This window comes from Bacidia gigantensis (assembly GCF_019456465.1).
Source record: "Bacidia gigantensis strain McMullin 20006 chromosome Unknown contig_278, whole genome shotgun sequence".
NCBI lineage: Eukaryota > Fungi > Ascomycota > Lecanoromycetes > Lecanorales > Ramalinaceae > Bacidia > Bacidia gigantensis.
This window is the reverse complement of record NW_025408606.1, coordinates 958,476-975,186: the sequence shown is the minus strand read 5'-3', so window position 1 is coordinate 975,186 and position 16,711 is coordinate 958,476. Positions and strand designations below refer to the sequence as shown.

The following is a 16,711-nucleotide window of genomic DNA, read 5'->3' as shown; positions in this document are numbered from 1 at the left end:
CAATCCAGGCTCTATGGGGGCTAGCTGACAAATTGTCGCGTATTCGAAAGTTATGCGCTTCTTGTATCAACCTGTGAAAGGCTGATTGAGGCAAGAGGTATTGTTGCTCGCCGTTGCTAGTGCACAGGGTAAAGGGTCCGGTCTTAAGCGGGTTCATTTCATAAATCGTCAATGTCTAGAACTTTTGCAGTCTTTAATTGATGTAGAGAGACAGATACTTTTCTCATTCCGTTCGCGATCACGGTTTTTTTTTAATTCCACTTGAAGCAGCTTTCGTATTTTCTTGTTGGCACCCAGGTAGAGTCATACTCTATACAGAAAGATGTCTGAATCCCACATAGTAGTGGTTGGGTATGCCAATGATCGGTTCTCGACCGATCAAAGCTAACGATTATACGCCTGACAGAGCTGGCGTCGCCGGGTTGACCACTGCTCTTCTACTTTCCAAGCATGCCAATCACAAGATTACTGTAGCCGCGAAACATATGCCTGGAGATTACGACATCGAATACGCTTCGCCATGGGCTGGAGCGAACTACTTACCGTAAGAAATGCCTGATTCACAACACAGATGTTGTTGAAGCTATGTAGCGTTGGAACCGACGGCACCGACGCAGCGGCTTGGGAGAGAGACACATGGCCAGAGCTCATGAGGCTGGCCAGAGACCATCCAGAGTCCGGAGTTCACTTCCAAAGTCAGGACAACACATCTTCTGGCCAAAGTATTTTGACTCAATGAAACCAGACACTGCTCGCTACATTCGTTCCGAAGGCGTCGTCGCCGGCAAGAACAGTAGAACGGATGCCAAATTCCAGGGAGAGTCATGGTATAAGTGCATTGTACCAAATGTGAGGGTGTCTCCTATCCTATCTCCAAATATGCTGATTAGAAGAGTAAAGTATCGCACCCTTTCGAAAGAAGAGCTTCCACCCGGAATTGATAGAGGAAATGCCTTTACTTCAGTGTAAGCATCGACCCAGTATTTTGCTCTAGCCCTGGTTCATTTCTAAACTTATGCAACCCGATTTATTGGCCATGAGGTCTCCTTTCTCATTGATTTTTGTGTCTGAGGGCTGCATGATACCCAAGTAATAGATTATCGTCAGGTGCATCAATACCTCTCTGTACCTACCATGGTTGACATCGCAATGCCTCAAAAATGGTGTGATATTCAATAGAGCAGTCTTCAATCATATTGCAGATGCCAGACAAGCCCACCATTTGGGCGGGTTCGCAGATGTTGTGGTCAATTGCACCGGCCTCTCTGCAAGGAATCTTGGTGGAGTCAGGGATGAAAACATGATTCCAGCTCGGGGACAGACAGTCTTGGTCCGCAACGAACCAGGCGTCATGGCTGATGTTCTTGGGATTGAGACTGGGGACGAGGAAGTGATCTATGTCATGCAAAGGGCAGCCGGTAAGTGCATGAACACAGACTGATCAATACTTGCTTAAAATTGATCATTCTAGGTGGAGGCACCCTGCTCGGTGGTAGCTACCAAAAAGGCAATTGGGAGTCACAATTAGATCCCAATTTAGCGATTCGCATCATGAAGCGTGCGATCGAGGTGTGTCCTTCTCTTACCAAAGGTAAAGGCATTGAGGCCCTGGATATCGTACGGCAAGGCGTTGGCTTGAGGCCCGTGAGGACTCTGGGCGCACGACTGGAGAAGGAGAGAATGAACGGATATTGGATTGTGCACAACTATGGCCACGGAGGTTGGGGCTATCAGGCAAGCTACGGATGCGCGATGCATACGCTCAAGCTGGTTGAGGAGGCGTTAGCTACGAGAGCCAGGTTGTGAGTTGTGACAGACAAGTCACACCTCAGAAGTAGAACAGAAGATAGACACAAGATACGAGATATTAAATGGACTTGGAAATGCTACTTGCCGAACCGAATCCTCCCAACTTCCCAAGTCAGCCCCCTAATTTCGGCTTGGCATTAATGCAGGGTGACTTTCAGCTAGTTTTGTCCGGTCCCTAAGGCATCTCTTCTATTCTAGCTGGTGAAACCGCCCAGGCGCAAGGCTTCAACCTCCATCGATTTCCTCGACGCGTTCACGACCAATTCAATCCCAGAACAAGGGACCCGAATAGTCCTCTTTATCAGAAAGCGTTCGCAATACCACGCTACATTTGCTCTGCCTACTGGACATCTGAGCTCAACGCGCGATGGACTACTCAAACATTTTGTACGCCTCCAGCCTGTTTACGCTTGCGCTCGTGATTGCGACCTCTTTCGCAGCGCCTTTTGCTAATTTTCTACCTTTGGATAGTCGACTAGTCAATCTGGCTGTGGGTGGCCTATTGATATTGGGCGGTATAGCTCAATTTTTCAATGCTACCTTGTATGACGATCCGATGCGCCCATTCTATGCGGTGTACATTCTACTCAAGAGAGAATCATTCTTACCGTGGCCACAGTCAATTGATCATCCTGGGCATCTATCTGGTCATATTCGGTGCTGGTACGGAAGCACAGCTCCTCATTCGATTCAACTTACGCAAGCTGACTCTATCGTGCAAAGCCACGATATTGCTTGAGTTCCAGATACCTTCGTACATGTCTCGATGGGCACCCTTCCTCTTCAGCTTTCTTGGCCGTGGCATCTGTGGGTCACTACGAATCCAGATGAATTCATTCAATAGTCTAATTGGTGATGCTTAGTTTACACGTTCGCCGGCAGCATAACACTTCACCAAGTATGTCTGGACCTTGTGGTTCTTGAATGGGATGAAATGAAGACTGACTTGTTTCACTTGGTAGCCTGTTATTGGGATAGTCGCTGGAGTAGCGGTCGCTGCAGTTGGTATAGGCTATGCGGTACTAGAATACGTCCCTTCGATCGAGCCTCCTCAGAATATGCGGGATGCAGGTGGTGAATGGGGCGCAGAGCAAATATAATGGCGTTGGAATGATTGGCAGAAAATTTCTGAGACGAAAGTCCGGAACCCTCGGTGAGGCTCTAGCAATATGTTAAGATCCGGGGTACATAAGCCACGGCTTCACCACTGTCTTTCTCAGCCTTCTACATGGGCACCAGCAAGTGTAGAAGACACATATGTGATATCATGTAGCAGTCAACCGTCTTTACTAGATTTGCTAGTGCTGCGCACAGACGTGAGACGGGCCTGCAGATCCACCGCAACTGGGACGTTGAAGAAAGACTAATCATTCAATCGAAGCTGTTACAGCTGACGCAACCCAGGGGAGGTGGCTGGACAGAGTGTTATTTGTTGGCATCAAGTGCAGAGATTTTCAGGCTTTGAACATTCCCCACGGTCCAACGTAGGAATGAAGTGTCTGTTGCATGATAAGCCTTACGTCCTGTACGAAGATGTCTGAAGCACGAAGTTGGCGTACGCATTTTCAACATGGGTTTTATCACTATCACTACACCACTCTTCCCTTCCAATTTCCTTTTTCAACAAAAACCTCCCGAGCGGCGGTACATCATCTCAAGCACGAAACATTCTAGGTAAAAAGCCGTGCGACAAGTGAGGCTCTATGTACGGACTGCGTTGAATTTTGTGGGGAGCAGACCAAGCGGTCCCAAGAGCTCATAGTTGCTTGGTAGTGAGGTGCTACGCCGTCCTCGAAGGTTGCGGCTGCGAAGGCTAATTGACTCTGGAACTGACGATTTGTTATGAAGGGACGCGATAACCCCGGATCCTCGCCATTGGACCATGAGCACTCAAACACCAACGCGAAAGGTGGGGCGGAGGTGAATTTTTCAAGCATCAGGCGTAACAACATGGGTTTTTAGTCCAAGTCGAGCTCCAGGGGGCTCTTCGTCCTGGGGTATCTTAGTGCAAATCCATTTTCTGCCAGATCGCTGCAAAGTCACTCCTCTTTTTCTTGCGAGATTGAAAATTTCTTCACAAATGAAAGAATGACAAATCTGTTCTTATATAGCCCTTGCCTCATTTAACTTCCCAAGCAACGAAGACGAAGTCGGGACCATTATTATTCTTTCGCCTCTAGTCTGTGCCTTCCCCCGCAAAGCCGAGGGTTAGGACTAGCGCGGATTTTGACCCAAGCCTAGAATTACTAGAACTACCACTGATTGATAACTTAATCGCAGCCCGCATTAGGTGACCGTTGCCCATATGGCAAAGTCGTCCATACAAATTTACCGACGAAGCTATCTGATCCAGTGCAGAACACAGTAGTGTTGATCAATAAGACCGTCTCTACATCCCGTGGCCGGAATTATCGAAGGAGAAAGCTCATATACAACGCACACACAATCTACCACTCTAAGCAGACGGTGTTCCTCCTTCAACATTACCCGCGAGCCTGTTGAAACCTTGAAAGTCACCTATTGATATCGTTGTCGAATGTCATCGCCTGCATTGGCCCGTTTAAACACTGGTCGACAGCAGAGAACCCATCCCGGCCGCTAATCGCAGTGCGTTCCAACATGCGCAAGTAACCGGAAACGCTTCGTCTAACCGACCAAGATGTCACTGACGCAAAGTACAAATACTCCGCGGCCTTCTTTCTCTCCCGCCACAGTTGCGCCGCCCCTTCGCGATCAGGCAATGTCGGAAAATCGAAAGCGGAGCTCATCCGCCAGAGACGGCGAAGAGCAACCCAAGGGCAGCGTATCCTCCGGCAAAGGCGACAGAGAAGGTCAGGTCCAGCCATCGGCCTCTGTTTCAATAGAAGTGAATATAGGGAATGATTACAATGACGGCAATCGGCGCGATGAAGAGACGAACCGGCGGGATGGAAGAAGCTCTCCCTCGCAAGATCGTCCCAACGAGAAGCAGTACAGTCCTCTAAATTATTCCCCAGCGAATGGGCAACACTGCAGGTGAGTGTACTCAAGTGGCCTCAGGTCGATTTGTCTGGACGCTTGGCTAATCCCGCTTCGCAACAGTAATTGCGGGACTGATCAAACGCCTCTCTGGCGTCGAGCTCCCAATGGGTCTACAATCTGCAATGCTTGTGGGCTCTATCTAAAGGCACGGAACACGTCTCGACCCACGAATCTCAAGCGGCCCCATTCTTCTTCTGTGTCAGAAGCCGACGCACAGGATCAGAGTCGGCGAAGTCACTCACCGCGCTCATCGGACGCACAAAACAAGTCTACTTATGTGGCAGCGAGTCATGCCCCTCGGGGCACATGTCCTGGTGGTGGTCATTGCAATGGAACAGGCGGTGCCGATGGATGCCACGGCTGTCCAGCATACAATAACCGAGTCGCAAAACAGGCCCAGATGCATATGCCTCACGTACACGGAGGAACACCTCAGCACGAGAGCCTTCGCAGTGAGGATGTCTACAGCTGGCATACGCCTCAGGAAGGAAATAGCCCAAGGCCATCAATTTCAGAACCTGCGGTCGTTGGCCATGGAACTACAAGCATGGTCTTATCTTGCCAAAACTGTGGGACTACAATCACACCACTGTGGCGGCGCGATGAAGGAGGTCGAACAATTTGCAATGCGTGTGGTAAGTCCACTCGACAGTTTCTACATGGTTTGCATGTCTGACTGGAGAATCAGGATTGTATCACAAGCTTCATGGCGTCCATCGTCCCGTCGCGATGAAGAAATCGGTTATAAAAAGAAGAAAAAGGGTTGTTCCCGCTGCCAACGAAATTGATGCAGGTCATATGCATCAGAACTCCTTTGCTATCTCTCCCTCCCCCAGCCTCATCCCCTTGATACACAAGGCCAGATAAGATCCCGGATGGGATCAGTCATGGACGGTAGTCCCCTTGATCCCCGATCGCACCCACACCTTTATGAAAATACGAGTGCACGAAGTGACCAACGTATGCCATACCCACCCCCTACTCTTACCCCTAACCCTCAGCAACAGAGGTCCAGGGACCTCGGGGTCGATTTTACCGGCTATCAACTCCAGAAAGGTGTGGAAAAGGCCTCTCCAAGCCTCCCTCAAAAGTCACAACAGCAATTACCTCCAGTATCAAGTCTGGACCCCGAGCCATGGACACGCACTGCAGAAAGCGAGGTAGGTTCTCGTCTCTCCCCCATGACAATATCTCGCAAACGGTCGCACTCGAATACGGAGCAGTCATCTCCTTCTACGCTTGCTGGGTCCACTCTCGCAGGATCAATGGATGATCCCAACAGGCCACGCCTCTCCTCGATATCACAAATCCTTAATACGCCTCAGCACGTCAGTGCTGTTGAGGATTATGCGATAGATCCGCACCTCTCACACTTACCACCACATCTTCAACAACATAGACATCCGACACTTATCCCACCACCGTCACAGCAACCAGCGAATGGCTCTCAAAATCAGGCACAGCTTCAAAGACACGATTCATCGAGTCAAGGCTTCGGTAGTCCGACGCGAGGGCCAGATTATGCAGATAAGATGGCACGTTTGAAAAGAGAAGCTGATCAGATGAGAGAACTTCTGATTAGTAAAGAAAAGGAAATACAAGAGCTGGAAAGAGGGAGGGAGCTGCAAGGTTGAGAGATGATACCCCTTTAGCGCTTGAGCTTGTAGAATTTTACGTTGCTTATTACATTGCACATAACGAAAGCATGCGATGGGAATATGTATATACATAGGAGCCAGATGACCTCTGAAGGTAAGGTATGCCTTTGATGACACGCCTTGGGAGTACAAGATACCTGTGGCAATGTAGTACCAGGCTAGGTGGCGCATAAATTAGGAGCTTATTGCCAATACCAACCATGTTCACAATATATGTTACGCGACATTCCTCAGAGACCTCAGTTGTTCAAGCCTATCCCCCTGCACTTGATCACTGTCAGACCATTCCCTCTTCACCGCACTGATTCCATCACTGGCCGGTCTTCGGTTTCTTCGTCCCGTATTTTGACCTCGACGTAATCCTGCTAGGGACGCCTCCCTATGCGAATGCATGTATTAGCTCGAGATCCCAAAGAAAGGCACCAAATCGTTTGTCAAACTAGCCGACAACACTCGATCAAAGGGAAAGTAGACCTACCAAATCCATGGCCCCCCTAACCAAATGATACCTCACACCCGGGCAATCCTGACTCCTACCCCCCTCACCAGTACCACACTATGCTGCTGCGCATTATGGCCCTCTCCCGGTATGTAGGCCTGTACCTGCCGCCCACTTGACAGCCTGACCTTTGCCACCTTTCTTTCGGCGGAATTCGGCTTTTTGGGCTTGACGACGGTTACCCGGAGGCATACACCTTTCATGTGCGGGCGTTTGTAGAGGGCTGGTGAGGTCTTTTGACGAGCACGTTGAGGTTTACGAGGCGAGCGAAGGACTTGGTTTAGAGTTGTGCGGGGGCAGGGGGTGGTAGAGAAGGGATTGTGAGACTGGCGGGTGGAGGGGTGGAGAACGTGGTGGCGAGCGGCGATGGTTGCTAAGCGGGGGAAGAAGAGTGATGGGGCGAGGAAGGGGAGGAAGGCCTGTGGTATCCTTGGAGCGGCCATGAGGAGAATCAATGATGGCCCCGCGAGCAGTGGAGGGCGAAGTAATGACCTGAAGTCGTCACGTTTGCGAGGGCGCTTGGCGCGCTTGTGAAAGGGGGCCTTTTCTTCAAGTGTCATAACATCTTTGTTTACTTTTTCAATAGAATTGGATGATGTTGACTAAAACTTCTCACACAAGCTTGAAGGGACAGCGTTACTCTGAATCTCAATTTCTAGCGCGCGCTGGCTCTACAAGTCTATTATCCAACGATGCTGTATTGTTCAGTTCTTGCCTTGCCTGACTTTGTCCGCGCTTTCTGCTGCTACATCCTTGACAGTGGTCTGACCCTCATAGATGGCTTGAGTCGTGGCTAAGATCGATTTCCAATCTTCAAACTCAGTGAATGGTATGCCTTCCCTCACGCAATAGGTGACCAGGTCATAGCCTTTCTTGGCGAACAGTAGGTCGGTTTCCCTTGCAGCTGACAGATCAGATACGCCTGAAATAGTGTTATCAGCCATTGAGTCCATAGCAATGATTCCGAATGGTTTTTGCAGACTCACCATCGCCTGCGTACAACATCACCGGCCTGTGCTCTTCGGAATGCTCATCGAAATGCTTCGCGTACGGTCGGATAGTCAAACTTTTGTCATGTCCGAAATCGCTATCATCATGGAACTTTATCTGCCATCCTCCTTCCTCTGATGTCTTCTTTGGGGGCCTGTCGATACATTCGTTGCTCACAATCTCGATATCATGTGCCTCTGGGCCTACGAGGTGCACGAGCAGAGCACGGATGATGGGTGTCATACCACTGCTAAGTACAATGACTGGCACACCTGCCTCTCGTGACCATTTGTAGAAATGGCTGAAGTGCGGATCCAATTTTATGTTTTCACATAGGAGGCGAATGCATTCGGGAAATGGCGTGGTCACAGAGTCCATCATTCCCTGGAAGGAATCTCTACGTTTCGATCAGTTGTCCAATCGAAGCACATGTTGCCATTCCATTGAGGGTTTGTACCGAAAGGTTATCTTGCCATGTAAGGTGTCCTGATTGCCTTGTTTTCTCTAACAACGCATAAGCTCTAATCATTCCTCCGCTCACAGCAATGGGCGGTTTCACTTTCTTCTCCCCATAGCCCAGATTGTCTGTCTGTCGAAAGAGTGAGCGGCATGTTTCTGTTTTGGGAAGGTTGCAGAAATACGAGCCAGTCATTGCCTTTGCTCAGAGATCAGCGGCGATTGTGGGTCAACCAGACTTGGCCCCTACTCACTATCCTTGAGCGTTATCGTTCCATCGAAGTCGGTGAAGAAGATGATCTTCGGCTTGGCCTCAAGAGTTTGAGGGTACGGCATGGTGAACGCACAGGGTTCTGAAAGTCTTTCACGGTGCTTTACGTGGAAACATGAAGGATACTTTCTTTGGGCAAATAAATCTTCATGTTTTTTGAAAAAGGCGATTTTCTTTGCTAAATCTGTGGGGCCTGCTCTCCTGCAGGGTCGAGCCCCTAAGTCGGGCCCGTCTTAGGCGGACCTTAGGCTTGCATCCCCGGGGAATGGACCGAACGGCGGGCGAAAAGGAGTGCCAAGCAGGAGCCCCGCACTTGGATGTCTAGCATGCAACCATTGCATGACGCCTCGGGAGAAGACCGACGATGACTGGAGGAGGGGGCAAAGTCCAAGGGGAAGCTTCTGATAAATCATCAAGACAAAGCCTTCTTCATGTCTCCCCAAGCTTTCTCCCTCCTCTCCAAGACATCTTTCGCCAAGCCTTGCTGCAAGCATGTCTCTTGCTGCTTTGCCCAGCGAACTCCTCTTCCAGATTTTGGAAATCATTAGTCAGTCAGCCCCCGACGATATCGAGGACATAGGCCGCGCGTGTCGTCGCGTCCGACTGGTGGCGACGCCTCTCATCAAAGAGCACCGCAAGCACCTCAGAGAGTTCACCAAGCTCCATGTCAACAACGCCGGGGCAGGGAAAGTGTTCTTCGAGATATGCAGAAGACCTTGGGTGGCGTTGTACCCCCGCAGCCTGGAGGTGGTCACAAGCAAGCATCTGAGGACTTTGGATAGAGCAAAGACAAAGAAGCATGTCAACCTCATACAGGAGTTCAAGGCCGCAAGGGACACTGTGACGACGGAGCAATTGGAAAGTACTATCCAGTCTACGGGTTTGATTCCTTCTCAAGAGATGCATGTCTGGGTCAGAGCTATAGACTATGGAGATGAGGACTACCTCTTCGCTCTGTTGCTAGCCACATTACCCAGCTTAGAGCGGTTTACAATAGAGATGGATGGGGAAAAGATGGAGCAAGTGAAGGATATGGTTCGAGCTATTAGGAGAGAATGGCCTTCTAGGCAGACTCTTCCGAATCTCAGAACAGTACGCGTTGAGGAACGGGCGCAGCCAAATAACAGTGACCTAGAGATGTTTCCGCTCTTCGCTGCTATACCTGGAATAGAGAAAATGCATGGCAAGGTACGTTAGACCTGGGGCCCTAGGTTCACCTAGAGACAACAGCTAAGAAGGACGAAAGAGTCTCACCGGTATGTACCGCGAATGCTATCGTGACGGATGGCTTTCATATCCTGGAGCGAGTAACAGCATCACTTATATCTCGCTTGAGTCCTGTGGCATGTCTGTCGAGGGTCTCGAATCCTTGATGAAAGCGTTACGCAATCTGAAGCACTTTCGTTACGTTTTTCACCGCGCCAACTGGGGTCTGCATGCCGTAGGCGCCCTTCTGAAGAACGCCCATTCAACGCTGGAGACGCTGGAGCTCTCCACCGGTTCAGGCAGCTCCCGTTACATGGGATCATTGCGGCAGTTCAGCGCTCTCAAGCATGTTACCGTGGACGCCGATATGTTGATCAACAAGGGAAAGATGCAACGTTTTGTAGATTTGATGCCTGCCAGCCTCGAAACCTGTACTATCGCTGGAAACGTCATGACGAAGAACATGCAGGAACTGTTCCTCGCAGATCTATTTAGACCCAGCTTTTACTTTCCTTACCTGAAAAGCATTTTCGCAGAGGACTCCTGGGGTAAGAGGAACATTGGACAAGATCGACTCAAATTTCAGAAGGAGTTTCATAAGCAGCAGACGACCTGGATGGCGAGGTACAGATGATCATCAACTAGACAGTGCAAAAAGATTGATCACTTCAACATATAATGCCACTTTTCTCCGTCGCAATCACGGACTCGCAAGACTTCGTACTGGTCCGTCCACGAGGCTTAGTGACCAGACTTTCGCTTACCTCAGTTGGGCATCCTTCTTTACCTAAGGATTCCTGATCCTAAACGGCAGCGCATGAGGTTACCGCCACATCCAGCCTTCATTTGCCGCCCTTGAGTGATCTGAGGTGAGCATGACAATCATAGTGCCGGAGCTGGTCTTTAGTCTACAGTCTTTGAGACCAAGGAAGACAGTTTACTCCGCCTTTCGCTCTCGGCCTGTGTGAAACCCAATAAGTTCTTTACAGCTAGATATTTCTCCTCTCGAACCGACGGATGATCAGCATTTAGGTATTTGGATGAGGTAGTAATTGACGCCCTTCACCAAAATATACTCGCCTCATTCTGTAACATATGTTATTCAGGCTCTACTGTAAGATAACAAGAATCTCAGCATTCTGTGCCTCGAACACCGAGTTTCTCTCATTCGTTTGGTCATCTGTGCTCATCTCCTTATGGCAAATCGGTTTCGCGAGCTTTGGCGCCTGGCGGTCATTTGATGAAAGGGCGGTCGACTCATGTTGCTTTTCTTTCTGACCTCGACAGGGCAATGAACCTAGATAGTAAAGGCCGCCTCTAAACTCATGGGGCGAGGAGGCCAGCAAATCCTCACATAGGCATTCTCTCCATCTCTTGGATAGTCCAGTACTTCTTCATGTTGTCCGCACCCAGGTTTCTGACCTCCTCATCAAGATGCTGCCAGAGCACTTCCCGAAAGCCGTCAAGCACGTCCTTCATCTCCTCCAGCCTCAGCTCCCTTTCGCCAGCTTTACAAGCATTGACATACTTTTCTAAAGCGTCGATGCCCTTGTGTATTCGCTTGTGCTGCTCCAACAATTCCATCTCCCGTTGGAAAACCGGCATGCGCTGGGCAAGAAGCGGGAAGATGTGCCTCTCCTCAATCGAATGGTGCATCTCCAGATGGTGGACGAATTCGCAGGCAGTGTTCAGATACTGCTTGATACTCATACCAGCGGGGCGTTTATTCTTCTCACAAGCAGTGTAGAGCGTCTTCCATGTTGATTTGAAGTGGTTGTGGTAGTAAGACATCGTGTCTGCCATGCGACTGTAGACCCGTCTCTCTGCTGCTGTCATGCTCGAGGCATTGGAGGCAGGAGCGGCATCTGGTGCACACGTCTCAGGGATTGAAGCAGCACTGGAGGCTTTTGCCATTGTGTGAGAGGTGGCGAACCAAGACCCCGATAGGTGCGATTGCAGGGGACGAATTCCGCTGATGTATGTAGTTGCTGGTCGGATGCGATGCATTCAAGGAAGCTTGAGATATGTTGGAGGGGATCCTTTCTTTGTATACATCTTACCCATTGCGCGCTTCGGCATCAACTCTCCAACGGAACGAGACTTAGATCCGTGCCGTGCCACAAGCTTCGAACGCGGACATCGGAAAGCTTCGACATTCCGACAATGCCTGGCACATGTGCTTCTTGTAGTTTGTAGTTGGGCGGAAGCAGATGCTTTAACATTCCTCTGCGAAAATGGGTTCTAATAGGTCTATAATCGACTCACGGTGCTTTTCATGGCGGGATCTAGCTTTTCAAAAGATGCTGCGTGATGTCTGTGAGAATATCGATTTCGATGAGCTTCAAAGGGGCACAATTAAGAGTAGTACTAGGGACTAGCATCACCGAACTTATGCAGAACTTGCGTCTTGCTTGAGCTGCGAGTTTTGTAGAGCTATCTTCTTGGAGGCAGTCCTCAAACAGGGGGGGAGTGGCAGCGTCGACAAACTTATCTACGCGTAGCAAAGAGATCGCCGAGAATTGGACGAAAAAGGCGATCACAATTCACTCTACGACTCTGTCCTTAAGCCTGTGGAAAGACTAAATGAATTCTACATCAAAGCCCCCTCTGTCTAACGCCTCTCGCTCCATCTAGGGTCTCCATTGAACTAGCAATATACTGCTGTCGTTTCCCAGTGAGCAATTGATTCTTTTACCTACATGAACCTCGTGTCAAAGCAGATTCGATACGTGCTCATAGGGTTTTCCCAATTTCGACAGCATCCAAAATACGTCATCGCTGTGCGATCTTGCTTTTCTTCTTGGTAAAGAAAGATAGCAGCACTATCCTCTAGACGACAGACATAATTCTTGGTGAAAATGGTGCTGGAGATATTGCCGGTTTGGGATGCTGGAAAGCGACTTTGACATACGGTTACGTGCGGACTTCAAGGTAAGGTTACACCAACCCAAACAGGAAATTCTGGACCTATGCCAAGAGGTAGCAGGTGTAACGGTAGACATACATCTCAAAAGAGTAAAGCGTCCTAGAGTCTCGCCGTCGAGGGGTGGTGACGGTGGCGGAATTGCCGTTTTGGGACAGCCGCGAAACCATTCTGATATTCGGCTAGATGCGGTTCAACAAGAACGATGTATTGATAGCGAGGTCAGAGGCATGACGATTTCTCGTACACCGTGCGAGCGATTGCCAGTATATCAGTCGACAGTCAGGTGAGATTTAGATGCCGTTGGATGGTGCGCGAACGAGACATGTTTATGTTCAGACCAACCAAGTCAATAATAAAAGTATATGCGGAGGCTGGCTAGGCATCATTGATTCAAGGAACTGCCATTATACAGTAAAAAAAAATCCAATTTGAAAGATACAGACATTGGGCAACCTTTTGAGACGGGAGCGAAAGCGGAAAAGAGATTTGGTCGAGACTGAGCGTAAAAAAGCAAGGTTGGAGAAGTCCAGGAAGGTTTAAAAGCTTCTGTAGTCGCTTCGATTCTAAACATTATCGTAAATCATGATGCTTTGATATAAGCCAGATGTAGATGCTAAGTCAACGAGATTCGAGCTCGCTAATTCAAATTCAGACAGCCGACATATTCGTGTCTTGTGAGGCGTTACGGCACTTAATGTTGAGCCACTTTCTTTTTCTGCCTGATTGTTTTCCACCGCATAACCCAGCAGCAGAGTGGGAACAAGATGGTATTGATCGCGACCCAAGCAAATAATATCCCAAAATTCAATCCAAGTCTTGAGTGCAAATCGAAAAGTATGCGTCTTGAAGCTTCGACAATGTTCTGCAACGGCCATGCATATCCCCAATAGTAAAACTTTGGGGCCAGGTCAAGGGAGTAGAAGCTAGTTGAGACATTGGTAATGACCCAGAAGATCAACCACATTGAAGTCCACGGGAAGCCGATGAGCATCGCCATATTCTCGCACGCAAGTCCGAGAGCCGACATTCCCAAGAAATTGACCATCCAATACACCACAAAAGAGGCTTTGCCATAGGCATTAGGGTTATTAGCCACCGCTGTGGCAGGGGCTGAACCATTTGAGAATGGTATTTGAAATGCAAGAGATATGAGTGAGTAAGCTAATGACATCAAAAAGTATGCTGAATTTGCTCCTAGCCAGCGTATGAGAACGAGCTGTGGAAAGGTGACCGAGGGATGGCCCGGCGTACTAGCGAACTTCATGTATATGGGAAGGAAGAATGAGAAGCTGAAGAAGGCGATAATGATCAGATAGATGAGACCAATAGTCACGGCAGGAGTGGCCGCTGCCGGAGCAAAAGGCCTCAAATTAAAGGTTGAGAAGCCGATTGCAGGAGAGAGGGCTTGGGGTGCCGCTTGTAAATTTGAGAGTGGAATTGAGGTGTCCTGGAGTGTCTGCCTCGTCCACATCTGACCAAATTTTGAGGTGATCTCTGTCTGCAGCATATTGAGTTGAGGAAGGATGTATGAGGCGTAGGTCTCTTGATCGCGAGCTTGCACATAGATCACCTGGCAAGCGCCCAGGGGATCGTACGACGGATTGCCTTCCGACACAGCTGCTCGTAATAGAGCTGTAGCGTTGGCATTCACAATGATGGCTGCCCACACGTGAAAGTCGTAGACGGCCTGCCGAACTTTCATCGGGTCATTAGCGAAATCGGACGGCTGCTTGGTGATGTAGCCCAAATGAGGCATGGGCGATCCGAGCATGGATTTGGTCGTCTGGGTCACCATGGGCCCTATCAGAGGCTGTGTATCGGTGTATGGTGGTTGTGTTGCATCAAAATCAACGACATATACGGTGAGGGACGAAGTGTTCCTCTCGACGTGGAAGAGCACGGCCCAGTACAATGATAGTACGCAAAGGATGAAGACGCAGAGAATTAGGACTGTCAAGACAGTCAGTACCTCTTTCAGCGTATCTGGTCGAGGGTCCAACCCATTTTCGACCACTGCCAAAAGGCTTCCCTCCTCACTGCCTTTAGATCTGGGTGGAAGAAGCCGACGGACTTGGACGGATTCGACGGGTCGCCTTTCTCGACTTGGTCACTCTCACTACTGCTGCTTTCATGATTGCGGTCTGTTGATGCTTGAGATCTTTTGCGTGACGGGTTCAAGTGGTCCAAATTGCTCTCTTCGCTCTTTTCGCTCCCTCTTCGTCTAGAAGGCATGGTGCAAGGGATGATAGCTCGAATGCCAAATTGAGGAAGAAATTCCAGGCGGCGCACAACTCAAAACCGGGTGTGAGATAGAGGAAGACGGGCAATATACAGGCGACCGAGAATGGCATGGCCGTTCGACTTCGGCCATGGCAAGATGGTATCGCCCGGAACGGGCCCACACGGCTGTGGGATCATGAAGTCATCATGAATATGGCAAGCTCAACAATGTGACCAGCACGACCGGCAGAGCGGCTCCGTGTGGAGCCGTGGTGCCAGTGTAATCGGCAAAATCTGCCCCTTCAATTGTAAGCGTTTCTCGTTGAACTACGGCTGCAGTGCTGCATATGAATACTTCTAGAACTAGGGCTATTCTATGGGGCCGAGCGCCGATATCTCCGTCCGTATTGATCATCAACTACCTGTTGCTTTTCATATGTAAATCATACAGCATTTCGGCAGCACACGGAAGTTGCTTATTGTTCCATTAAGCTTGGAGCCTGTTGGTCACTTCGCCTCACTGCACTGGGTAGGTAGCATGTATGTTTGTGAGTAGATGAAGAGTTGAAACAGTCTAGTGGACATGACATGTTCGCTCCAGCAACTTCCTGATGGGAAGGAGTGCTTTTCAGAATAGTCTACCTAGATCTCAGAGACCTTCAAGCCAATCTACGTGTCTGCTTCCGGTAGAGAATGGGTCTTCGAAGTGCCTTTACAGTCCTTGTGCTTTGAGACACAGTCGAGATCGCTTATGAAGGAGGGTCTTCGTTGAAAAAGTAATGGGGGCTTAGGATCATGGAATCGAGACTTAACTTGCACCTTTGAGTATTTCTCGAACAGTCCAACCATTTCCCAATCCACTAACATCTATGCAAAGTAATCTGCTTCATCAAGTTGCCCGCTCCCTCCACCATTTCCTGCTGATGCTGCAATCAGGAACTTCTTCCAAGAACGGCTATCGTGCCTGATTGGATCATACCATGTGCCTTCACTAACGGCAAATATATTCGAAGACGCCGCTTCTCTTCCTCGGTGGCACCGTGCACTTTGAGCAAAGCGAATTGTGTCTTATGTTCAAGATCCGCCGCCAAAGAAGCAACATCCCACATCGGATCGCCAAGATCACAATTCTCGAAATCGATGGCCAGGAGTCTCGCACCGTCATGGCTGCCAGGCATCGAATCTTCGAGCATAATATTTCGGCAGTGGAATTTATTATGACAAGGTACTAGTGGGGGATTCTTGATTGAGACCTCCGCGTTGCGCAAGGCGGTTTTCACGCGGCGCACTTCCTCCGGAGGCATGCATTTTGCGGCGTATGGCAAATGCCACTTTACCTCGTTGACCGGCTCAAATTTTCCCATCCATCTCTCTGCTTTAGCGCTATGAATGCTTCGAAGTAGCTTAATGATCTGTGGTAGGTACTCTCGAGCTGTTTCCCTCAAAAGCATGTTGCCCTTAATACACTCCACGGCAAACCCTCCAGTGTCCGCGTCAGTGGAGAGCATGTTGGGGCCGACGCCATGATTAGATGCCCAGCTTGCTCGCACACTTTCTTCCTTGCATTGCGTCATGTGGAGTGGCGAGAAAGGGACCTTCATCAAATCGGAGTCAGCAATGCTTCTTTAGACTGCGAGAAGGAGTCTCGGGACACG

General features: G+C 49.5%; 6 protein-coding genes across 6 annotated transcripts; 3 read left to right on the top strand and 3 right to left on the bottom strand.

The window, feature by feature from the left end:
- Positions 1–1,351: 1,351 nt before the first annotated feature.
- On the top strand, positions 1,352–1,806 carry KY384_007758 (uncharacterized protein; the record flags this gene model as incomplete). Its single annotated transcript, XM_044816248.1, has 2 exons — positions 1,352–1,418; positions 1,472–1,806. The coding sequence occupies 2 exons, from the start codon at positions 1,352–1,354 to the stop codon at positions 1,804–1,806; spliced, it is 402 nt and encodes a 133-aa protein (XP_044666888.1).
- Positions 1,807–4,549: 2,743 nt separating this feature from the next.
- On the top strand, positions 4,550–6,464 carry KY384_007757 (uncharacterized protein; the record flags this gene model as incomplete). Its single annotated transcript, XM_044816247.1, has 3 exons — positions 4,550–4,824; positions 5,048–5,465; positions 5,838–6,464. 3 exons carry the CDS (start codon positions 4,550–4,552, stop codon positions 6,462–6,464), a joined length of 1,320 nt encoding a protein of 439 aa, XP_044666887.1.
- Positions 6,465–7,691: 1,227 nt separating this feature from the next.
- Positions 7,692–8,769, bottom strand: KY384_007756 (uncharacterized protein; the record flags this gene model as incomplete). Its single annotated transcript, XM_044816246.1, has 3 exons — positions 7,692–7,909; positions 7,974–8,372; positions 8,688–8,769. The coding sequence occupies 3 exons, from the start codon at positions 8,767–8,769 to the stop codon at positions 7,692–7,694; spliced, it is 699 nt and encodes a 232-aa protein (XP_044666886.1).
- A 427-nt stretch (positions 8,770–9,196) lies between these two features.
- Positions 9,197–10,544, top strand: KY384_007755 (uncharacterized protein; the record flags this gene model as incomplete). The annotated part of the gene is made up of 2 exons (XM_044816245.1): positions 9,197–9,892; positions 9,951–10,544. 2 exons carry the CDS (start codon positions 9,197–9,199, stop codon positions 10,542–10,544), a joined length of 1,290 nt encoding a protein of 429 aa, XP_044666885.1.
- A 716-nt stretch (positions 10,545–11,260) lies between these two features.
- On the bottom strand, positions 11,261–11,824 carry KY384_007754 (uncharacterized protein; the record flags this gene model as incomplete). Its single annotated transcript, XM_044816244.1, has 1 exon — positions 11,261–11,824. The coding sequence occupies one exon, from the start codon at positions 11,822–11,824 to the stop codon at positions 11,261–11,263; it is 564 nt and encodes a 187-aa protein (XP_044666884.1).
- A 1,703-nt stretch (positions 11,825–13,527) lies between these two features.
- KY384_007753 (uncharacterized protein) lies at positions 13,528–16,630 on the bottom strand (the record flags this gene model as incomplete). The annotated part of the gene is made up of 2 exons (XM_044816243.1): positions 13,528–14,786; positions 16,036–16,630. The coding sequence occupies 2 exons, from the start codon at positions 16,628–16,630 to the stop codon at positions 13,528–13,530; spliced, it is 1,854 nt and encodes a 617-aa protein (XP_044666883.1).
- Between the last annotated feature and the right edge of the window lie 81 nt (positions 16,631–16,711).